The following is an 18,977-nucleotide window of genomic DNA, read 5'->3' as shown; positions in this document are numbered from 1 at the left end:
CATTTTTTTGTCTGTATATCTGAAGTGATTGATGCATATACAAGTAAAATGATGACAACTACCAAACTAAAAAGCAAACGGCGTTCGCGGCAGGTAAGTAGTTCTTCCACAACCGTCGAGCTGCCAACACAGGAATAAATGTCAATGTATTCTACGCAGCTGAACTGTACTTAAATGGACTGCGCTCTTTTGTTTTTGTTTTTAAATGAAGCAACTATTCCACACACAGTTTGAAGTTTTATTCAGCGATACTTTTGCAGGCCACTAGAGGGAGCCCTCGTACCACGCTGAAAATCAGTGGAATGGCTGGTTCGGAATAATTCGAACGATTTCAAGAAATTTAAATTGCGAATGTAGTCCAGTGCGTCTGAGAAGGTCTCGCTGGCCCCGGCGGAAGCCAATCACACCTCACCTCGCACGTGTCCTCCGAGGTCGAAGGTGATGAACGTCAAACGAAACAAACTGTACAATGTGCTAAAGTTACATATTTGCATAATACCCGTACATTAAAGCATTTGATCAATAAAAGGTTCATAACAGGTTTAAAAAAATATGCACAGTATCGCTCACTCACTTTTAATCGATGATATTGGGATGAATGAGGTGAGTTGTAGTGTTCCAGTCGTTTGGAACAAAGACAAATTAAAACAATTACACTTTATACAACCAGTAAATTTTTTGGTACATTCTAGTTTATTGGCTCACTCAACACTCTGTGACACCGTTACTATCTCGAAGTTGTCATTTTTTCGAGGTTACCGGAACGCAACAGTAGCCGCTTGTCAACGTTGATGCGAACGATGACGTCACTTGGTACGTTCTCACAGTCAAGACATGTTTGGCGTTTCAGGAGACTAATGAAACCAATTAAGACATGTTTGGCGTTTCAGGAGACTAATTAAACCAATTAAGACATGTTTGGCGTTCAAGCGAGCAGGTTTGTCTGGTTGTGCTCGTTAATGTTTATTTATGATGATGCTAATTACTGTACATGGGGAGCTAGCTAGCCCGAGCGAACACTGCTCAGCTTGTTGTCGATTGCTAATTATTCATAGGGAGTGTCAAACTGAAATTTAAGTGAATATAATGCGTTTGGTTGTCTCTTTTCAACAAGTGGTTTATACTCTGAATGACGTCACCTCGTCAATGGTCCGCGGAAACAGTCAAGCGGAGATCTTCTTCGGTTCGTAAAATGACTCACGTGAACTCACGAGCGCCCTCCTCCCTTTCCCTCGTCCTGTTCGTGTAATGACGGAGAGCCAACGTCACAAAGTCTCCATTTTTGCGTTTGTATTTATTAAAGAGGTGGACAAAACCGTACTCACTCTCTGTACCTAAGTAGAAGTACAGAAGGTAGAAAGGAAAAAGGTCCGGATTCGAAACTCCTTTTAAGTGCAAGTAAAGACTGAAATGTACAAAAGCAAACCGGATACTGTCAATTATTATATACAGTACCCGTTTTGATAACTTAAATATATGTATATTTTTGTAGTTTCCGTCTAACAAGCCTACTTTGACAAAAAAGACAGAATAGAACAGTAAACATCTATATTTAAATAAAGGGAGTAAAAGCAAAAGTTGTCAGAAAAATAAAATACTGAAGTACAGATGCTTGAAAAAAACTTTAAGTACGGTAATAAACTATTTGTATCTCGTTACTGTCCACCACATCCAGTTTGGACCAAGTTTGCATGTATACGATAGTTTATTAGTAACATAATAAACATACATTTATTGATCAAGAATGACACACAGAATGTGGTTTAATGTCATTTTATTGTGGTGACGAAAAGCATGAAAGTGTTGACAGGAAGTCACTGATTTCCCTTCCAAAGTGTCCTTACTTATCATAGTAGAACCATTTGTCAACTGAAAAACCAAAAAAGAAAGCACATTATCTTGTGAGAAACAAACCGAACGGGCACGTTGTACTTTATACGCACCAGAAGTGGGGATGGGCTCTGCAGCTCCAAAAGCACAAGCCTGCAAATGGTTCATAGAAAATCAAGTCACACTTGAGAAAATATGCGATAATATAGTTATCATGCTATTTTTTTTCCATATGGAATTTGGGAGCTACGTTATCAGGTGTTTATAGAATAAGACAAAAATGTGCATAAATAAAAAGATGTGTAGATTTATATACGTACAAAATATCGGCACTTTGGGCCCAAGTTGTACCTTTCCACTGAGGGGTATACTCACTTTTGTTGCCAGCAATTCATCCATTTTCTATACTGCAACCAATCTCAGGGTTGACAGTCAATCATGCTCACATTCACACCGAAGCACAATTTCGAGTCTTCACTGAGCATAAGAAGCCTGTTCTTGTAATGTACGAGGAACCGGAGTACCCGGAGAAAAGCCACGCGAGCCAGCTGACCTGCGCTCACGGGAGTTTTCTCCGGCTACTCCGGTAAACATGCAATCGTCACACGGAAACTTTGCATTCTTACCGACTCGACCACGGCGGCGGCATCTTCGGCAGAGCAACAAAATCGACTCTCGGAGACGCTTGTGTTCATGCTGATCAAAAATAACAACAAAAAAAAAAGATTCAAATTGAGTCATAAAATTAGCATTTCATTGTTCTGCCTGTCACTATATGTCACTGGCATAAATAGACGAACAAAGATGACGTGTTATTATTTGTAGCGAATATTAATTTTTCCCGCGGCACACTGCTCGGGGAATGGACTGCTTTAGGGAATCTTTGGCGTCGGCGTGGGTGGGTGGAGCTTGCTCACCAGCTCAACTCGCCAGCGGCGGTCTCCCGAGAGATGAGCGCTTTCCAGAACTGGTGCGTACTTTTCACCGTCTCCAAGGCAAAGTCCTAAGACACGCGACAAACAATCAAAAGTGTTCCCACTAAATTGAGTTGCGAGCGCAGTCATGGAACAAATTGGACTCTTAGACGTGTAGTTTGCAGTTACAAAAAAAAACAATTAAAAAGCGACCCTAGTGAGGATAAGCGCTACGGAAAATGAACGAACACTTTTTGTCATATACGGTACGCCGAAACTTTCTGTATAACCTGACAGTGCAATATTATTAAAATTAAAACCACGCTTCTCTGGCTTCATCTAAAGCCTCCAATTTAATTCAAATTCTTCTTTTAAAACCGACTCAATATGAGGAGAACTAGCCAAGAGGCTACATACAAATCCTGCTAGCAGTTTGAAAACTGCATACTGTCCCTTTAAGTCAAGGCACCGCCGCACGTTCTTTACCTTGTCCCTGAACTGTCCGTCGAACGCAAACTGGTTTTCCGCCTTCCCGTCGGGGACTTTGTATCGCTTGAACCAATCGAACGTGGCCTCCAGGTAGCCGGGCTTGAGTCGCCTGACGTCGTCTAGGTCTGCGGGGAGAGCGGAACGGACAAACGTAGCGGTTCGGCGCCCGGCGCTCATCCGACGGTCGCGCCTACCGTCGAAGCGGCCGGCCTCGGGGTCGTCCGCGTTGATCGCGATGACCTTCCAGTCGGTTTCGCCCTCGTCGATGAGCGCCAGCGTGCCGAGGACTTTCACTCGGATCACTTCCCCCGGGGTGCACACCTGAGGGAGGACGTTTGACAACCGAGCATTTACACCATCGAGGGGTCGTTTTTCGACAAAAATTGCTCAAGTAACATGTATTTATTCTTCTTTTCAAATATTTTTTACATTACATCAGGGGTGGGAAAACTGTGGCGCTCGAGACATTTGATTTTTAAAACGGACAGATGGGCCAGGCCATTCTTAAATAAATAAATCAAGTAAAAAATATGTAAAAAAATTTATTTTATCAATAAGATAATTCATGCTAGATTTTAAGTTGTATGGTTTATCATTAATGTCATTGTAATGACCCCATTAGTACAATTATTTTACTGAATAAAACGATTTACAAATTCATTTACGCTTAAGCTAAAAAATCTTAAACTTTTTTTTTTGTATTTCATTATTTATAATCAATTAAAACAATTGAATCACTAATTAATAATAAAATAAGAATTTAAATAAAACAAAATACAGTATGTAGAAATGTTCAAAATTTACCAAATTATTTCAAAAAGATGAATGGGGGGAAAAAAATTATTGTTCAATGGCATAGCTGTAAAACAGAAAAAATAACATTGATATATATATATATATATATATATCAAAGAAACTGTGTGCGATCATGTTGCTGTGAAAAAAAAATTCAATGTTCAAAACAAAACAATGATTTTAACTAACCAATTTCAGGGAAACATGGCTAAATTCATCCAACAAATATTACAAAATAAATATTTTATATACGTCTAAAATCTTATTAAATAATTGGTTAATAATTACAATTAAATTAATTATAAATAACAGAAAAAAATGAGTGAATTATATTATTGTTGAAAGGAAGTATTTTTTTTCTTTCTTTAAAATGACAGTAAATGTCATCTACGAATGACCTTGCGCCATCTGTCTGCGTTCAAAACGAAATGACCAAAATGTGGCCAGCCGTCCAATAGCTGCCCTTGAGGGGCGGGGCTCGTACCTTGTCGCCGATGTCGCATACGTCGATGGGGTCGTCGTCCCCGCAGCGACCCGTGTCGGCGTCTCGGTGGTGAGGGTCCTCCCATGTCTGTCCAAACACAAAACACACGAGGCTTTTTCTTTGTTATAAGATATCATGAAATATTATATATATTTTTTGGAGCTACTGTACTGCGTCTGGCTGGTGGAGCGTTGCCGCCGTTACTGCATCGTGAACGTACCTGCGGGATGGCGCCGTAGTTCCAGATGTAACCTTTGTGCGGGAACACGTTTGCCACGTAGCGAAGCTTCCCGTTCTTCACGTCCTGTTTCAGAGGATTGAGAGCATCTTTGGTGGCAATCTGGAAGGCAAAACAAAGATTTAGGAGGAGGATGGCGACAAGATGATTTCAGATGGACAGTAACGGACAGTACCTCCATCTTTGCGTTGGTCCACCTTGGAACCTCCACAACGGCATGAAAAATGTTCTGCCAGACGAATTTTAGAAGTGATTATTTCATTTTAGTGAACCAACTGCTAGCATGTTAGCTTTCTATTAATCCGTGTTTAAAATAGGAGCCAACTACAGGGTGTGGCATTAAGTGCCTCAGCAATTTTTTCGACTGAGATCGCTATCTTGCTACGCGTTAGCATACCAACTGTCAACAGATTAGCGTTTTAGCAATTTCCATTCAAAAAAAAAAAAATACCTAAACACAATTGATCTGGATTTGCACTTTTTTTTTGTACTCAAGTTGCTGTCTTGCTATGCGTTAGCATGTTAGGATTTGATCAGTTCTCATTTAAATTCAACTACAGGGCATGGTGTTAAGTGCTTATTATCATACATGATTCATCCTTAACCGATGTTGCAGGGAAAAGGAAAAGTGTATTTCTTACGTTGTTATACTGGCGCATGTTTCCTTCATTTAACACACGATTTACATTTTGGTGTATTTTAGGTTACTTTAGGAAAACTCATCAAATTTCAGGGTGAAAAATGACATTTCGTTTTTTAATAAAAGGCTCAAATTTAACTCGGACCGTAGGGCTGCAACTGATGATTTTTTTAAATGATTGATTATTCTGTCAATTTTTTTCAATTAAACGACGAATCGGATTAAAAAAACATTGGTAAATTGCCATCCCTTTAAGCAAAAACAGGATGTTATTTCAAATAGAAAATGAACAAACAAATCGATTAGGATTCACTTCCTGGTTAGGTCATCAACGTCCGTCACAAAATTGGCAAAATGTTTCCAAAATAAAAAGGCAAATGTTTTGATTCAACACAAAAGGTAATCAATTGACTTTCATGAAGAATATTTATGGACTGAAATTCCCAGGATTTGGACAACTTTAATATAAACAAGCTCCCCAAAAAGGATTCATCGATTGGCTAAATCGTTTTCGATTAGTTGTTGATGATTTGTCTCTCACCTGGGCTTCATCTGCAAAGATGGGTATATCGTGGAAGGGGGAAATATATCGGCCCGCCGCGTCCTCTGTGCAAATAAGAAATACGTTCACGTTCAAAGCGTTAGAAATAACACGTCTGATTTGCAAAAGTGACAAACGAAATAACAGCGGCGACGCATGCTCGTTGATGTGAACGCTCACTGAAGAAGATCCTGTAGTCCTGCGTGTTTGGCGGGCCGCGCTCCTCGGTGCCGAAGCTCATGGCGGTGACCTCTCTCGTCCGCGAATAAAGCGGGCACGACAGACCGCGCGGCCGCCTAAGCCGACGCCACCTGACAACAGGCTAACACGTGACCGTCAAGCGTCACAGAAAATGCACAACAACGTGCCTGAAAACAGAAGTACTTCACTTGTAGACACAAGTCTGAGGCCTGCGTAGCAACTTCCAAGGCTTTTGTGCATTTATTTCAATATTTGGATGTTTGTTGATGTGCCCGGAGGCTCTCGAGAAGAGGCCCTTTCCGACAAAACCAGATGGCCCCGACTTAAAAGACGTGCGCCGTAAACCAATTAAGGGGCCGATTAGCCCACTTCTTCTTGCCCCGACTTAAAAGACGTGCGCCGTAAACCAATTAAGGGGCCGATTAGCCCACTTCTTCTTGTCTCGGGAGTTTTGCTGCAACCTTTTGATAAGCGACTTACTGGCCCTTCTATAGTTTGATGTCGTTATTTTGGGCTGTGTGGAGAGTTTCCACGTCTTACAGAGCAGCAAAAATATTTGCTGTCATTTTGAGTCAAGTATCATGTTGCTTCGTGTTGCTCAACTTCAGAGAGTTTATCAGGGGTAAGGCGTTGGTTTATTGTGTGGTGGGCAGATTTGCAGCCAGTGGATGGACAAAGCCTTTGTTTGTACAAATGCAATGCCGATCAAATAATCTCCATTATAAAGCCTTTCCTATTCATTTGGAATTGGTTTTGTGGTGGTCTTTATTTTTATGAATTGACTTTGAATTGATTCAAAAAATAACAGACCCACAAGTTTATGAGTACATTTTCTTCCAATAAATGTAAACAATCTCAGCTAAGGATTGGCCATTTACTTATTATTTTTGGATTGAAACTTTTTGTTCAACAAATTAACAATTTACTTTAAAATTACATGATTACATGACAAGTTTCATATATAACATTTCTACAAATGTTACTAATATTAAACAATTTCTATTAGGGATTAGGCATTTATTAATTTGTTTAATGCATTTCTAGTAATATTCATATTCGTAATAGATTTTTTCCCCCACCAATCAGTATTGACACTTTAAATTAAAAACAAACAATTATTGAGGGAAGGTCTTTATTTTTTATAAATCAACTCATTTAAATTATTGTAAAATTGAGATGATTCTACAGCATATGATTTTTATATATAAACTGAAATTTAAACAATTTCTATTAGAGATTAGGTGTTTACTATTATTTGTACAATGCATTTCCATCTATATCTTTAAAAAAGATTTCAATACTTGAAATTAAAAACTTGTTTATTGAGGAAAGGCCTTAATTGTTATGCCATTGATTTTAAATTTGAAATATGATTTTATATATGATATAAAATGATGCAAAAAAAAATCTCAAAATCTTACTAAATAAAACAAATACAAAAAAGTCTGTTAGGGGTAAGGCGTTTACTATTAATTTGTACAATTCTCTAATTTTATCCAATAGGATTAATATTCCGTAAACATTTCTTCCACGAAAGACCGCGACGTTCCCGTCTAGTAAAGTTCATAAAGTGACAAATAACAACATGACATTTGTAAATTGGAGGAAGAAATACCTTTATAAAACCAAAGTAATAAATTAGCGATGAGAAATATCCCACCCGAGATGTTTTTTTGTTGATTCATGCCGGTGTTGAGGGTGCCATGCGGCGTTGTTGTTTGGTGCGGCAGCAGTCGGCCATCTTCATATACAAAGGACAAGCTCGTTTCCAAGCAGGCCAAAGTATCAAAGGGAGTTTTTCAAGGCACGCGGCACGCAGCGCATCACATGACTACGACTCCCTTTGCGATAAAATCTCAAAGTTGCGCGTTGAAGTCAGAGCAGATTGCGTGTTTGCGTCCAGAGGGTTGGCCATCACGTTGAGCCACTTGAGCGCGGGCATGGCGGACAGCTTGTCCACCGGGATTTCTGTGGGCGCGAACGACAACATAGCCGGGTTACGACAAGGACGATTGGCCCGGTAATCGTCAAGAACGTGACAGCTGCAAAGACACCAAAGTAATGAGATGGACGATGCCGAAACAAGGACTTGATGTCACTATCATACTCATGTACAGCTTTCTTGTTTTCTTGTCATAAGCGAGGGATTTTTCGCCTTCATGCTATGCTATAGCCGTTTCCATTTGATGACTTTTTGTTTTTCCAAAGAACGTTACCCGCCTATGCTCTTGGATGAATATCGTTCATTGCGGGGGGTCAGGTTTCGGACCACCATAGACTTGCATTTCTGTCTTTTATTTTTCTACTCTAAATCTGATAATACACACATTGGCAAGAACTCAAAATGTGTATTGGCCCATCTCATGGAACTTTATTATTATTATTATTATTTATTTATTTATTTTTTGTCATTATATCACTGTGCTGAAAGTCCATTTGATTAACAGGGCCGAAAGTAACAAGGAACATTTTAGCATAGAATTAGCAAACAGTGGCAAATGCTGCAATCCAATGCCCGCCTTGGGACTAGGGTATGCACGTTTAATTGTTTGTGTTCAAATATTCGGTTTCTAAAAGCGTGACTATCATTGCTAACCTTTAGCATGTCAATGGTGTTTTCTATGTATGTTAGCATTAAGCGATTTCGAGCGGTGCTTTGGATTTGCGTTGCAAATGTCAGCACTACAGCATGCTCTCCATTTCAGCGTTAAAAGAGCATTTCTCCGCCAACAAAAAAACCTTCAAGGATAATTATTGCCAATATAATTGATGACAGTGGCCATGTTTTATCTTTAAGGATCCACTATAAATATACAGCTCTGGAAAAAATGGAGACCTCCCAAACCTATTTTGACCATTTTTTATTTTTTCAAAATCAGAGAAACTGATCATTTTGCAGTGGTGTCTAAATATTTTCCCAACGCTGTATGTTGATTATTTTTGGCGCGTGTCGTTACCAGTGATGTTGTTGCCCTCCAGGTTGATGCGCTCCAGTGTGGCTATTTGCGTGAGCTTCTCGGGGAACGCGGAGAAGTTGTTATTGGCCAGGTCGATGCTGGTCAAGTGCTTCATTTCCTCCAAACAGTCGGGCAGTTTGGTCAGAACGTTTCCGTGCAGGTCCAACTCTGCGAACGGTATTTGGTTTTTTTACAAGTCTAGTAGTAAGAGCTACTTCTTCTAAGTAATATTTGGCCTTGAATAGGGCACCTCTCAGCTGTGTGAAGGTCGAAAAGAACTTGCTGGAAATGGCCTTCATCTCATTGTCCGCCAGGGTAATGACCCGGATGTTCTCCGACACGCTGCTGAGAACCTTGAAAACGCCGTCTGGGAAGGAGATGAGCTTGCAGTTGGACAGGTCTGCGGGGAGACGCAAAAAGATGGAGAAGCACAAGAAGAGTTCAAATTGCGGTTACTGGAGGAAACGAAGGGCATCCGCTGCTGCCACCTGCAGGTAAACATAAAAATAGCACCAAAAATGGAATACAACAACAACTGAGAATATTTACTGTTGAGAGGGTGAAATTCTGAGCAATTGGAACATTTCAAGATCAACGCGGGCTCGAAAAGATTCATCGATCACCACAATTAATTTGAGAAGCGATTAATTTGAGCTGCACCTCTGTGCTTACCCAGGTGATCTCGTCCTTCCTCAACGGTTGCGTTGACCCTCCGGGCCACGTTGACCACCGCCTCCGCCATTTTGTGATGCGCCTATGGCAGAGCAGGGTTTCATGAATTGTAGATGATGTCACCAAAATATTATTGTTTAATATTATGGCAAAGTAAGTATTAATTGTGCTTCAGTCTGTCCTTTCGAGATGGCACAATTATTTCAATTCTTGAAGGAGACGTGTCTTGATAATATGTTTGTGGCAAGCTTTTGTCAAAATACTCCGAGGATCAAGAATTATAGACAATATTCTTAACAGCATAGTGTTCCCCGAATTCACCATTTCGCAGGTGGTTTTTTTCAATCCTGTGTTATTCACTGAAAAATGTACCTATTTACTGTTTTTGTGCTCTTTCTGAAACACCCAAACATGTTCCAGGATGGCGCCAAAGCCCTGACTGATATAAAAGTTGTTCTTGGTGACAAGAAATTATGTTGGAGTGAAGGGAGGAGCTTCTGTAGCGCTTTGTGCCATCTTGTAGCAAGGATGGTTGAGAAACACCATGTTGGCGGTGCCGGCTACGTGATGTCCCCCACTGTGACATCACAGTGGGACAGACATGCAGAACTGCTCGCTCACATTTTCAGAAATAAGCAGATAACTAAATATTTACTTTGTTTGATTTACACTTGATTATATGTCCTATCCGCTTCAGATAAAAGTGCAGACACTTAACGGAAGTGAGTGCCCCGAAGCGGAAGTGCATTCTCCTAATGGGCGACAGGGGCCGACAACATTGTTGGGTTTAAAAATGGACCTGCTTCTGTTGTGTGCCGAACAATTAAATATCACGAAATACTTGTGTACCCGCTAAGCACACATCATCGTTTAACGTGAGAAAACAAAGTCGAAAACGAACGAACCCGCACAATGCATGGAAATAAAGGTAAGGTCGTACTCCTAAAATAAACTCCAATGACACATGATATAGTGGTGTGGCTTATAGTGCACATTGCTGGCCAAGTTTGGAAATTAGTTAATAATTAATCATTTCATACCAAGATACTCATTCGACACCATGTTGAGCCACATCGTGGAAGTATATCGCCAGTAATTCATGAGTATTTGTTAAAAAGGAGGAGAAACTTTCTTTTACCTTGGAAATCAGCCGCTAGCTAATGTTAGCTCACGTGATATTTTTAGCCCAATCACCAGAACGGTCACCGGCTCGCCAGAAAATGCTGACGAAGTAGTTAGTAAATCACAGCAACTCCACGTTGTATGTTTCATTCGGAAGCTAGGCTACTAGGGCAAAAAAAAAAAAAAAAAGGCCGGGTACATTGTTGGGATTTCAAAAGGGCTGCTCGTGAGCGTCACAATTGCGCAAGGTCATCGACGCGCAAATTCAACATCAAGTTATCTTTTAACACCGAGCACAATTGACAGAACATGGCAGTAACACACGAAACATAGTTGCAATATAGTTCCAGTCGTCCCGCTCCAGCCATCATTTTACGTGCGTTATGTTTTACGAAAAAAATACTTTAAAACGAGTAAGAGCCATTGAATATTGTTTAAAAAAAAAAAAAAAAAACATTTCGAGTCTTCCTGCGTTAGTCCTCATCTCGTCAGCATCAAAACTGCGCATTGTAAACGCAGCCCAACGCGCGTGTGTGTGTGTGTATGTATATATATATATATATATATATATATATATATAAATAAACAACACAAAGGCGTTTAGGCTCGTAACACGTATAATAGTATAGAGTTTTTTAGTTTATAAACTATATTGTAGTCTTGTTTAACTTTGATTCAGTTTGTTCCGCTGGTCCTACCTGTCAGTGCTGGTCCACTCGTGTCCGTGAGCCGACTTGCTTGAGCTCTAACCCCGTGGCACGTTTCTGGTTAGTCAGTAAATTGTATTCAGTGGGCTCTCGTGCCTTTAGTGATGTATTGTCTCAACCGTACAGCATTCGCTAGATTTCCCTGCGCAACAATGCTTTTTGGTTCGAGGCCGCATGACTCATTGTGCAGGGTTTAGTCTCCCGCTTTCTCTCCATTGTGTCGGAGTTCCTTTTCACCACGACGTCATGCATGCGCTTCGGGCGGCAAAAGCTCAAGTATCGTAACCGAACTCTTGCATGTCATGTGACCATGACAGAGAAAGTGAGAAAATGGCGTAAATGGCTTGAAAAACAGTTTGGGCCTTGAACCCCACATGCAAGTTTTTGTTGTTTTCAGTTCCGTTCAGCACTACTCACCTGTGTTCTGCCGCCTGTGACTAATCGAGCGCTTATTGCTTACAAACATTATGAAAAGGTCGATTGAAAGCAGAACTGCACAGGACACGGCTGCAAAATGGAGGTGAACAATAGGACAGAACACCTCATCTTTGCCAAAGATGTACATAAATACGACTGTTTTTAATATTCACAATAAATATACATTAGTTTACATATGATCATACAGTGCATGGCAACAAAAGAGCTCCCCCCTTTTCCAGTTCTAAGTGTTGTTTTTGTTTTTTTGAAGTCCGCTTCACTGGCAGCCGCACTCGTCCACCATCATGTCCTCGTGATGGCGCAGGAGCATCTCGCCGTTCTCGTAGTAGAGCATGCTCAGCGGGCTCATCCTGGTGGGGGCGCAGCACGGCGAGGCCGCTCGGTCGGGGTGGTAATGTTTGAGTAAACTCTGCGGGCGGAAGAGACAAGAGAGCACGAGGCGGGCTTGAGACTGCGTGGAGCTACTGTGGACGTTTTCAGTCAACGTGACATCAGCCATGGGGGGAAATAGTCACAGTGAAGTTGCCGCAGCCGCGCTAGGCTAACTCCCCCAGGCAACTTTATTGGGATCAATACCGGAGGGAGAGGAGGCATGGATGTTAGGAAAGGAAGGAAGGGAAACGAGGATGGTATGAAAGGCCAAAGGAAAGAGGATATGGAAGGAAAGATGCATGCAAGGTAGGCAGGAAGAAGGAAGAAAGAAATGAAAAGGAGACTAAAGGAGGTGGGGAGAATGGAAGGAGGAAAGACGATGAGGAACAAAGGGGTTGAAAGGAAGGAAATATGGTTGACGTGGAAGCGAGGAGGGAAAAGGAAGAAGGTTGGTTGGATAGATTCCATTAAACAAGGGGGGAAGACAAAAGGAAAGAAGGATGGGTGGAAGGTCGGATGAATAGATTGAAGGAAAGAAGGTGGATGAGAACAAATGAAGGAAGAAAAAGGGTGTGCTGGCGGTTGGCGCTCACCTGCACGTAGGCGTGATTGGTGGGGTTGAGGTCTGCGCTCAAGGGTCCCGGGCAGGATCCTCGGCAGCGGTACGCGTTGTACCGTTTGGGGAAGACGATCCAGGACCCCCAGCCGATCCGGTGAAAATCCACGTGCAGGTCCACTCTGCGGCACGGCGAGTCGTCGGCCCCGCTCGGCCGCTCCCTCTGACCCCGCTTGCTCCTGCGCCCGTCGGGGGCCCGCCGCGCCGGCCGCCCGCTCTCGGCCGGGCTCAAGAACTTGGAGCGCTCGGCCGTGTGGAGCAAGCCGGCCTCGGCTTCGGGGCTCCGGTCGGAGCCCGTGCGCGAGAAGACCACCAGCAGGGCTCGGTCGGCCGCCGAGCCCGATCCGGGGAGCGGCGCCTCGCCCGTCCTCCTCCGGGTGAGCCGTCGGCGTCGGACCCCGAGCGAGGATTTCTCGCGCAGCCAGGCGAGGAGCGGGCCCGTCACGTTGAAGACCCTCCAGCTGCGGGAGGACGACACCAGGGAGGAGGGGCCCAGCAGGCCCACCCGCTGCGGCTCCTCGCGGCAGACGTCCGACGCCGGGTGGCACCCGGGGCCGTGCCGGTGGTACACGGCCACCCGCGCCTCGGGGGCGCCCGGGGGGAGCCGCAATCTCAACTCGGCCGCCTGGATCCGCTTGTCGGGCAGCAGGGCGTGCAGGTCGAACGTGGCCGCCCAGCGCCCGAGTCCATAAGACAAACCTGGCGGAGCCACGGACGCCAAACGGCGAGTCAGTAGAAAGTCCGGGGGAGGGAGGGAGGGAGGAAGGAAGGAAGGGAAATACGATGGCGAGAAAGAGAGAGAGACAGATGCGCAAGGGAGGACGATGGAAGGAAGGAAAAAGAAAAGCGACTTTGCTAATGTATTTGCTTCCAGTGACGAGTTATTGTGCTGAAAATGTAATAATCGTGCAATGAGTTCGATGGCGTCCTCAAAATGACATTTTGAGGACCCTTGGATGTTTTCTCCCCAAAAGTCTTCGTTTGAGATGAACCACACAAATAATCAACTGATGACCAAATGATGGAAATTAAATACAGACAAATTGCTTCTTGCATTTTATACATCCACATTTCAGCCTCTCTGTCAAAATTCTCCGATTTCTGTAGTCCTCCACGAAAGCGGACCGATTATGTTTGCGTTTAATCAGAATAAGATATTTGCAAGATGCGCTTTGGCTTTGGGAAATCGATGGTCAACATTTTTGTCGCTATTCTGACAGATGTTGTGGAACTGAATCATAATTGATGTTTTTGCATTTTCTGAACTGTCCATTTGAAATCATGTCAACGGTATGGTCTCTTTTTTTTTTTTTTTTTTTTTTAAGATTCATTACCCAGACCGATTAATTGACTATTAAAATAATTGTTTTTAGTTTATTTGAAAGTTAACGTCACCGACTGTCCAATATCGACTATTAATTTGTCTCTTTTTCGGCACACTCTGTGGCAGGCAATACACTCTTCATGATTGCAACAATTTAGCTGCATACGAAACATTGACGCTGAGAGGTTAAGCCCACCAGGGATGCAAATCTCGGACGGGACGATTAGTATTCAGCTCTGGTTCAAATTAATCTCAAGGATTAAAGAGCATCTTCCAAGATTTGATCACATGATCAATTTAATCCACTCAAAGCAAACCGCCCCGAAACTAACTAAGCAAACAAATCGGCTGTCCGTTTTCCATCTCGCCGATCTGGCTTACGCGTATTGCGCATATTGCGCATATTGCGCATCTCCTCGGTGGCCTGCGAGCAAATAGCTCCGAGCGCTGACACCTCACAGCGAAATGCGAGCCAACAAATCCCCCCCGCGCCGCTAATCTAATCAGGACAAGTGTGAACAAAAAGAACTAAGGGAACTTGTTGATTTGGTCCTGCACGTGCAGGAGCGTTTTGAGCAGGAGGGGGCGCGTCTGGCGAGGTGGTCAGTCAATCAACAAGTGCGAGTTAGGCAAAAAAAAGAAAAAAGGAGGCAGCGAGAGAGGTTTGCTTTGAGAATTAGACTGGCTGATCCTCACCCCGAGTGGGATGTGGATTGCAGCCCCCTGCTCGTCTGGCATCCCCCCCCCCCCCCCCGCCCCCCTTTGCACGAATGTCTTTATTTTGGATTGAAATAACATGTAAGAGTACCTTTGGCCATCAAACTCCTCACTGTGTCCGCTCGCCTCTCCGCCGAGTCCGACGCGTTGGCCTTGAAGTTGCGGTAGAGGTGCACCATGTAGGTGGGCAGCAGGTGGTGGCCGCTTCCTGCGGCTCCCGCGGCGGCTCCTCCGCGCTCCCGCATGCCGTGCAGCCGAGCTCCATCGCGGGCGAGCTGCAGGTGGACTCCCCGTGTCCGCTGGAGGAGGAGGAGGAGGACCGGCAGCAGCGGGGAGGCTCGCAACGAGCGCATGTCGGTCCCCGAGAGCAATAACAACAAGCGGGCCCCACATCTCAATCCAGGGGTGTCTTATATACCCTCAGACGCGCCCCCAGCCCCCATGCATCACGGAACCCCCGGACCTCCTCCTCGCCTCCTTTCATGTTCGACAAGTAGCTGAGAACATTAAAGGAAGTTGACATGCGTCCTTAAGACGTGTTACCTGACAGCTCATCAGCCATTCAGCTGCTAATCAGGACGCCGGGCTGCGTGTTTACAAGCACCCCCCCCCCCCCCCCCCCCACGCCCACGCACCACCAAAGATGTAGAATAATTCATATTATTTTATTCGAAGTCACAAGCCAATTATTTCATTAACATTTTTTTTTTAATGCATACAGTCCTGTACAAAAGTATTGGGACGGCAAGGTCCATCCATTTGCTTTTTGTTGTAAACGGAAGACATTTGGGTTTCAGATCAAAAGATGAATATCAGACAAAAGTTGAGAATTCAACAACTCGGGACAGAGCACCTTTTGTTTGAAGCCACCCACTTTTCAAGTGAGCCAAAAAGTATTGGAACAGACATTATTGAATATTTGTTGGCGTAAGCCTTACATGCAATAACTGCATCAAGGCTGCCACGCACTGACTTCACCATCTTCATTTCAAAAGCTTTTCCAGACCTTTAGTGCAGCCTCTTTCAGTTCTCGTTTGTTTCTGGGGCTTTCTCCCTTCAGTCTCCTCACCAGGAGGTAAAATGCATGCTCTATTGGGTTAAGGTCTGGTGACTGACTTGGCCAGTCTAAGACCTTCCCTCATTTCCCCCCCCCCCCACCCTGATAAAGTCCTTTGTTGTGTTTTGGGTCATTGTCTTGTTTCACGAGGAAGCGTTTCCTTATTAGTTTGGATGCATTTTCCTGTAAATGGCCAGACAAAATGGTTTTGTAGAATTATTTCTGTTGTTCCATCATCAATCAAGACGAGTGAGCCCGTTCCTAACGCAGGCACGCGAGCCCAAGCCATGACATGGCGTCCACTATGCTTCACAGATGAGCTTGTGTGTTTTGGATCACAAGCAGATGCTTTCTTTCTCCTTACTTTGGCCTTTCCATCACTTTGCTAGAGGTTCATCTTGGTCTCATCAGTCCAGAAAACTCTCTGTACTTCTTTGCAAAATCCAATCTGGCCTTCCGATTCTCTTTGCGCTCCCAATATTCATCAACTGCTGTCGATACACTTGGCCGACCTGTTCGATGTCTGTTGCTCGGTACGCCGGTAGTTTCTTTCTTTTTCAGCAAATTCCAAATTGTTGTATTGGCTAAGCCCAATGTTTGTGCACTAGCTCTGATCAATTTTCCCTCAGCTTCAAAATGGTTTGCTTTTCTCTCACCTCTCTGGTCTTCATGTTTGCTTAACAGCAAATGCAGTTTTCACAGGTGAAAACCAAAGCCAAAAACGAGCACTATCTAATGTTTTAGCAATCAATCTAAAAGGCAACAGTCATCAGGCACGTGTGCCAATACTTTTGCTCCCTTGAGAAGTGGGTGGTTTCAAACAAAAGGTGCTCTGTCCTGAGTTGTGGAACACCTCTAGATGTAAATGCCATGAAATCAAAGCTGGAATTCTGAAAGTCATATTCATCTTTTGATCTGAAAGCCAAATGTCTTCAGTATCCAACAAAAACAAAGGAATGGACCTTGGCGTTTCAATACTTTTGGAGGGGACTGCACATGCAAAATTCTTTATTTGACTGTTTTTCTATATTATTAGTCACCCAAAACATTCAATAACAGATTACTTAATAATGAAATAAAAAAAGTACATAACATATGTAAAAGATGTATACATTAATTATTTTTATTTTGTACTAATTTAGCTAGGATTAGTTAGCTAAAATATTTCATTAAAAATGTTTACAGTGTCTTGTATTGTTATTGTATTATATAACGTATACAATTTATATGCAATTTTTTAATTTTACTAATATTTTTGTGTTTTGTTGGCCACAAAAATGAATGAATACATAATCTAATGAAATAAAAGTGACAGTTACACACAAAGTATATAATTTAGCTTTAATCTACCAATTGCTAAAAATACAACATTGTTGAATGCACATTAAAAAAAGGCTCCTTTTGTTTTACGGAAAATAAACGAACCAATTATTTAATGAGCTCAATTAATTGAAATATGAATAAACACATTGAAATGAAGCAATTTTAGCTTAAAAAAAAACTGCAAATGAAAACAACAGCTCTTCTTACATATTAATTGTATACCATTTTATTTTCTTCGTTTTATGTTCGATATGTGGACAGCACTTTGGTGTTAAAGTGCTCTCTAAATCAAGTGGATTTGTTGTTTTCTTATCTTCCTTTTCCCCCCAAAGTTACTCTTGCGGTTGAATTGGTCGCTCAGATTCTGCTTTTTTTGTGTTTTTCACGCCTGTTTTCCGCGCATGCGCAATCCGAGTCTCGCGCGTACTCCCCGGAGCAAGCGCCTGATATTCACACCCCCCCCCCCCCCCCCCCCTCTCCTCCCCCGCCCCTCTTGGTCAATTTCCCCGAGAAAGAAAAAAGCCCCCCCCCCCCCCCCCCCCCCCTCCAAAAAAAAAAAACAAAAAAACAAAAAAAAAACTCAATGAAAGCTTTCGCGTGAAGGGCAAAACGGCAGCCACCGGCTCCATCCCGTTCCTGGCTCCCTTGGCCCCCAACGTGCTCGTTTTCGTTTGTGGAGCGTTTCCGGCGCGCCGCGAGCTGCGATGGTGAGTTGGCTTCTTGTTGTTTTGGGGGGACATTTGGTGGTCGTTGGGGTCTCCGGGGAGGCTGACACAAGATCGCTTCTGCTTCTTAGCGTCTCGCCACGAGGATGCTAACGCCTCCTTAGCCTCTCCCAGCTAACTCCTTGTTTTCATTGTTTTGCAACCGTCGACGGTCACAAAAACGCCATTTCTTGACACAAGAGTGCGGATAAAGGGGGAGAGGGGTGGGGGGCACAGGGGCACCCCAACCCCCACTCCAAAAGAAAAGGTACAGACCACCGCGAGATGATCACGTCATCTGATTTTGATATTTGCACAGAGTGTTTGAATAACGTGAACATTTTATTTGATCATTTCAACTACTGACAGTGTCATTCTCAAATTCCAAGTACAACTATTGCCATTTCAACAGTTTTGATATAAAGACATTTTTAAAAAAAATGGTTCAGTGTTTCTTTTGGTCACCTATTTATTTTTTTTGGGGGGGGGGAGAGCTGTCTAACAATCCATTCATTGTTATTTTATCAAGATTACCTATTAATTGGATTTATCGGAATATTGTCGCCATAATGTGAATTACGCAGTCGATAAAAATAGTAATATCTCGATACAGCAACATCAGATATCGATACAATCTTCCCTTTCGGACGGAATCCTCGAATCTTCAAACATTGACTTTTTAAGAGGGAAAAAAAAAAAAGGCATTTTTCCAGAGTTACCAAACAATACATCGTTAACTATGTACCGTATATTGTTGTCATAAATTGTTGCGCACCAACATCATCAACCCCTCCCCATAATCATGTTCGATCGCTAATTGATGACACTGTCTTTGA

At 43.0% G+C, this 18,977-nt stretch overlaps 4 protein-coding genes across 11 annotated transcripts in view; 1 reads left to right on the top strand and 3 right to left on the bottom strand.

Annotated features, from left to right (window-relative positions):
- Positions 1–1,757: 1,757 nt before the first annotated feature.
- Positions 1,758–6,480, bottom strand: ppa1a (inorganic pyrophosphatase 1a). Of its 2 annotated transcripts, XM_061756555.1 has the most exons (11): positions 6,112–6,467; positions 5,932–5,996; positions 4,926–4,979; positions 4,733–4,852; positions 4,513–4,599; positions 3,428–3,554; positions 3,231–3,358; positions 2,748–2,833; positions 2,457–2,526; positions 1,944–1,983; positions 1,758–1,869 (listed from the first exon to the last, which is right to left on the bottom strand). In XM_061756555.1, exons 1-11 carry the CDS (start codon positions 6,170–6,172, stop codon positions 1,841–1,843), a joined length of 867 nt encoding a protein of 288 aa, XP_061612539.1. In that variant the 5' UTR covers positions 6,173–6,467; the 3' UTR covers positions 1,758–1,840. The 2 variants fall into 2 exon arrangements, with proteins under 2 accessions (XP_061612539.1, XP_061612538.1); XM_061756554.1 differs by having other exon boundaries at positions 3,231–3,554; positions 6,112–6,480.
- Positions 6,481–7,731: 1,251 nt separating this feature from the next.
- On the bottom strand, positions 7,732–11,739 carry lrrc20 (leucine rich repeat containing 20). 4 transcript variants are annotated; one of them, XM_061756566.1, is made up of 5 exons: positions 11,582–11,739; positions 9,750–9,843; positions 9,340–9,489; positions 9,090–9,257; positions 7,732–8,100 (listed from the first exon to the last, which is right to left on the bottom strand). In XM_061756566.1, exons 2-5 carry the CDS (start codon positions 9,829–9,831, stop codon positions 7,964–7,966), a joined length of 537 nt encoding a protein of 178 aa, XP_061612550.1. In that variant the 5' UTR covers positions 9,832–9,843; positions 11,582–11,739; the 3' UTR covers positions 7,732–7,963. The 4 variants fall into 4 exon arrangements, with proteins under 4 accessions (XP_061612550.1, XP_061612552.1, XP_061612549.1 ...); XM_061756568.1 differs by having other exon boundaries at positions 9,762–9,843; positions 11,582–11,738; XM_061756565.1 differs by lacking the exon at positions 11,582–11,739 and adding an exon at positions 10,900–11,113.
- Positions 10,190–18,977, top strand: part of pald1a (phosphatase domain containing paladin 1a) — a 48,150-nt gene continuing 39,362 nt past the window's right edge. For 2 of the 4 annotated variants that reach the window (XM_061756513.1, XM_061756508.1), the window contains exon 1: positions 18,022–18,144. The gene's annotated coding sequence lies outside the window, so the exon portion shown is untranslated. Of the gene's footprint in view, positions 10,690–18,005; positions 18,145–18,977 lie in introns of those variants that run through there. The other 2 variants (XM_061756516.1, XM_061756510.1) reach the window with 2 other exon arrangements.
- LOC133469444 (nodal homolog) lies at positions 12,149–15,609 on the bottom strand. The gene is made up of 3 exons (XM_061756552.1): positions 15,149–15,609; positions 12,994–13,715; positions 12,149–12,437 (listed from the first exon to the last, which is right to left on the bottom strand). Exons 1-3 carry the CDS (start codon positions 15,408–15,410, stop codon positions 12,285–12,287), a joined length of 1,137 nt encoding a protein of 378 aa, XP_061612536.1. The 5' UTR covers positions 15,411–15,609; the 3' UTR covers positions 12,149–12,284.

Source organism: Phyllopteryx taeniolatus, chromosome 19, assembly GCF_024500385.1.
Source record: "Phyllopteryx taeniolatus isolate TA_2022b chromosome 19, UOR_Ptae_1.2, whole genome shotgun sequence".
In the NCBI taxonomy this organism is placed as follows: domain Eukaryota; kingdom Metazoa; phylum Chordata; class Actinopteri; order Syngnathiformes; family Syngnathidae; genus Phyllopteryx; species Phyllopteryx taeniolatus.
This window is presented reverse-complemented; position numbering and strand designations above follow the sequence as displayed.

Excerpts from the sequence above, each read along its gene's own strand:
- ppa1a (XM_061756554.1), bottom strand. The coding sequence starts at position 6,172 with ATGAGCTTCGGCACCGAGGAGCGCGGCCCGCCAAACACGCAGGACTAC. Across the intron at positions 5,997-6,111 it reads GGACTACAGGATCTTCTTCA|AGGACGCGGCGGGCCGATAT; the intron begins GTGAGCGTTCAC and ends TTATTTGCACAG. Across the intron at positions 3,555-4,512 it reads TATGCGACATCGGCGACAAG|GTGTGCACCCCGGGGGAAGT; the intron begins GTACGAGCCCCG and ends GTCCTCCCTCAG.
- lrrc20 (XM_061756566.1), bottom strand. The coding sequence starts at position 9,831 with ATGGCGGAGGCGGTGGTCAACGTGGCCCGGAGGGTCAACGCAACCGTT. Across the intron at positions 9,258-9,339 it reads GACCTTCACACAGCTGAGAG|AGTTGGACCTGCACGGAAAC; the intron begins GTGCCCTATTCA and ends TACCGTTCGCAG. Across the intron at positions 8,101-9,089 it reads GGAGGGCAACAACATCACTG|AAATCCCGGTGGACAAGCTG; the intron begins GTAACGACACGC and ends TCGCGCCCACAG.
- LOC133469444 (XM_061756552.1), bottom strand. The coding sequence starts at position 15,410 with ATGCGCTCGTTGCGAGCCTCCCCGCTGCTGCCGGTCCTCCTCCTCCTC. Across the intron at positions 13,716-15,148 it reads GAGGAGTTTGATGGCCAAAG|GTTTGTCTTATGGACTCGGG; the intron begins GTACTCTTACAT and ends TGGCTCCGCCAG. Across the intron at positions 12,438-12,993 it reads CCAATCACGCCTACGTGCAG|AGTTTACTCAAACATTACCA; the intron begins GTGAGCGCCAAC and ends TTCCGCCCGCAG.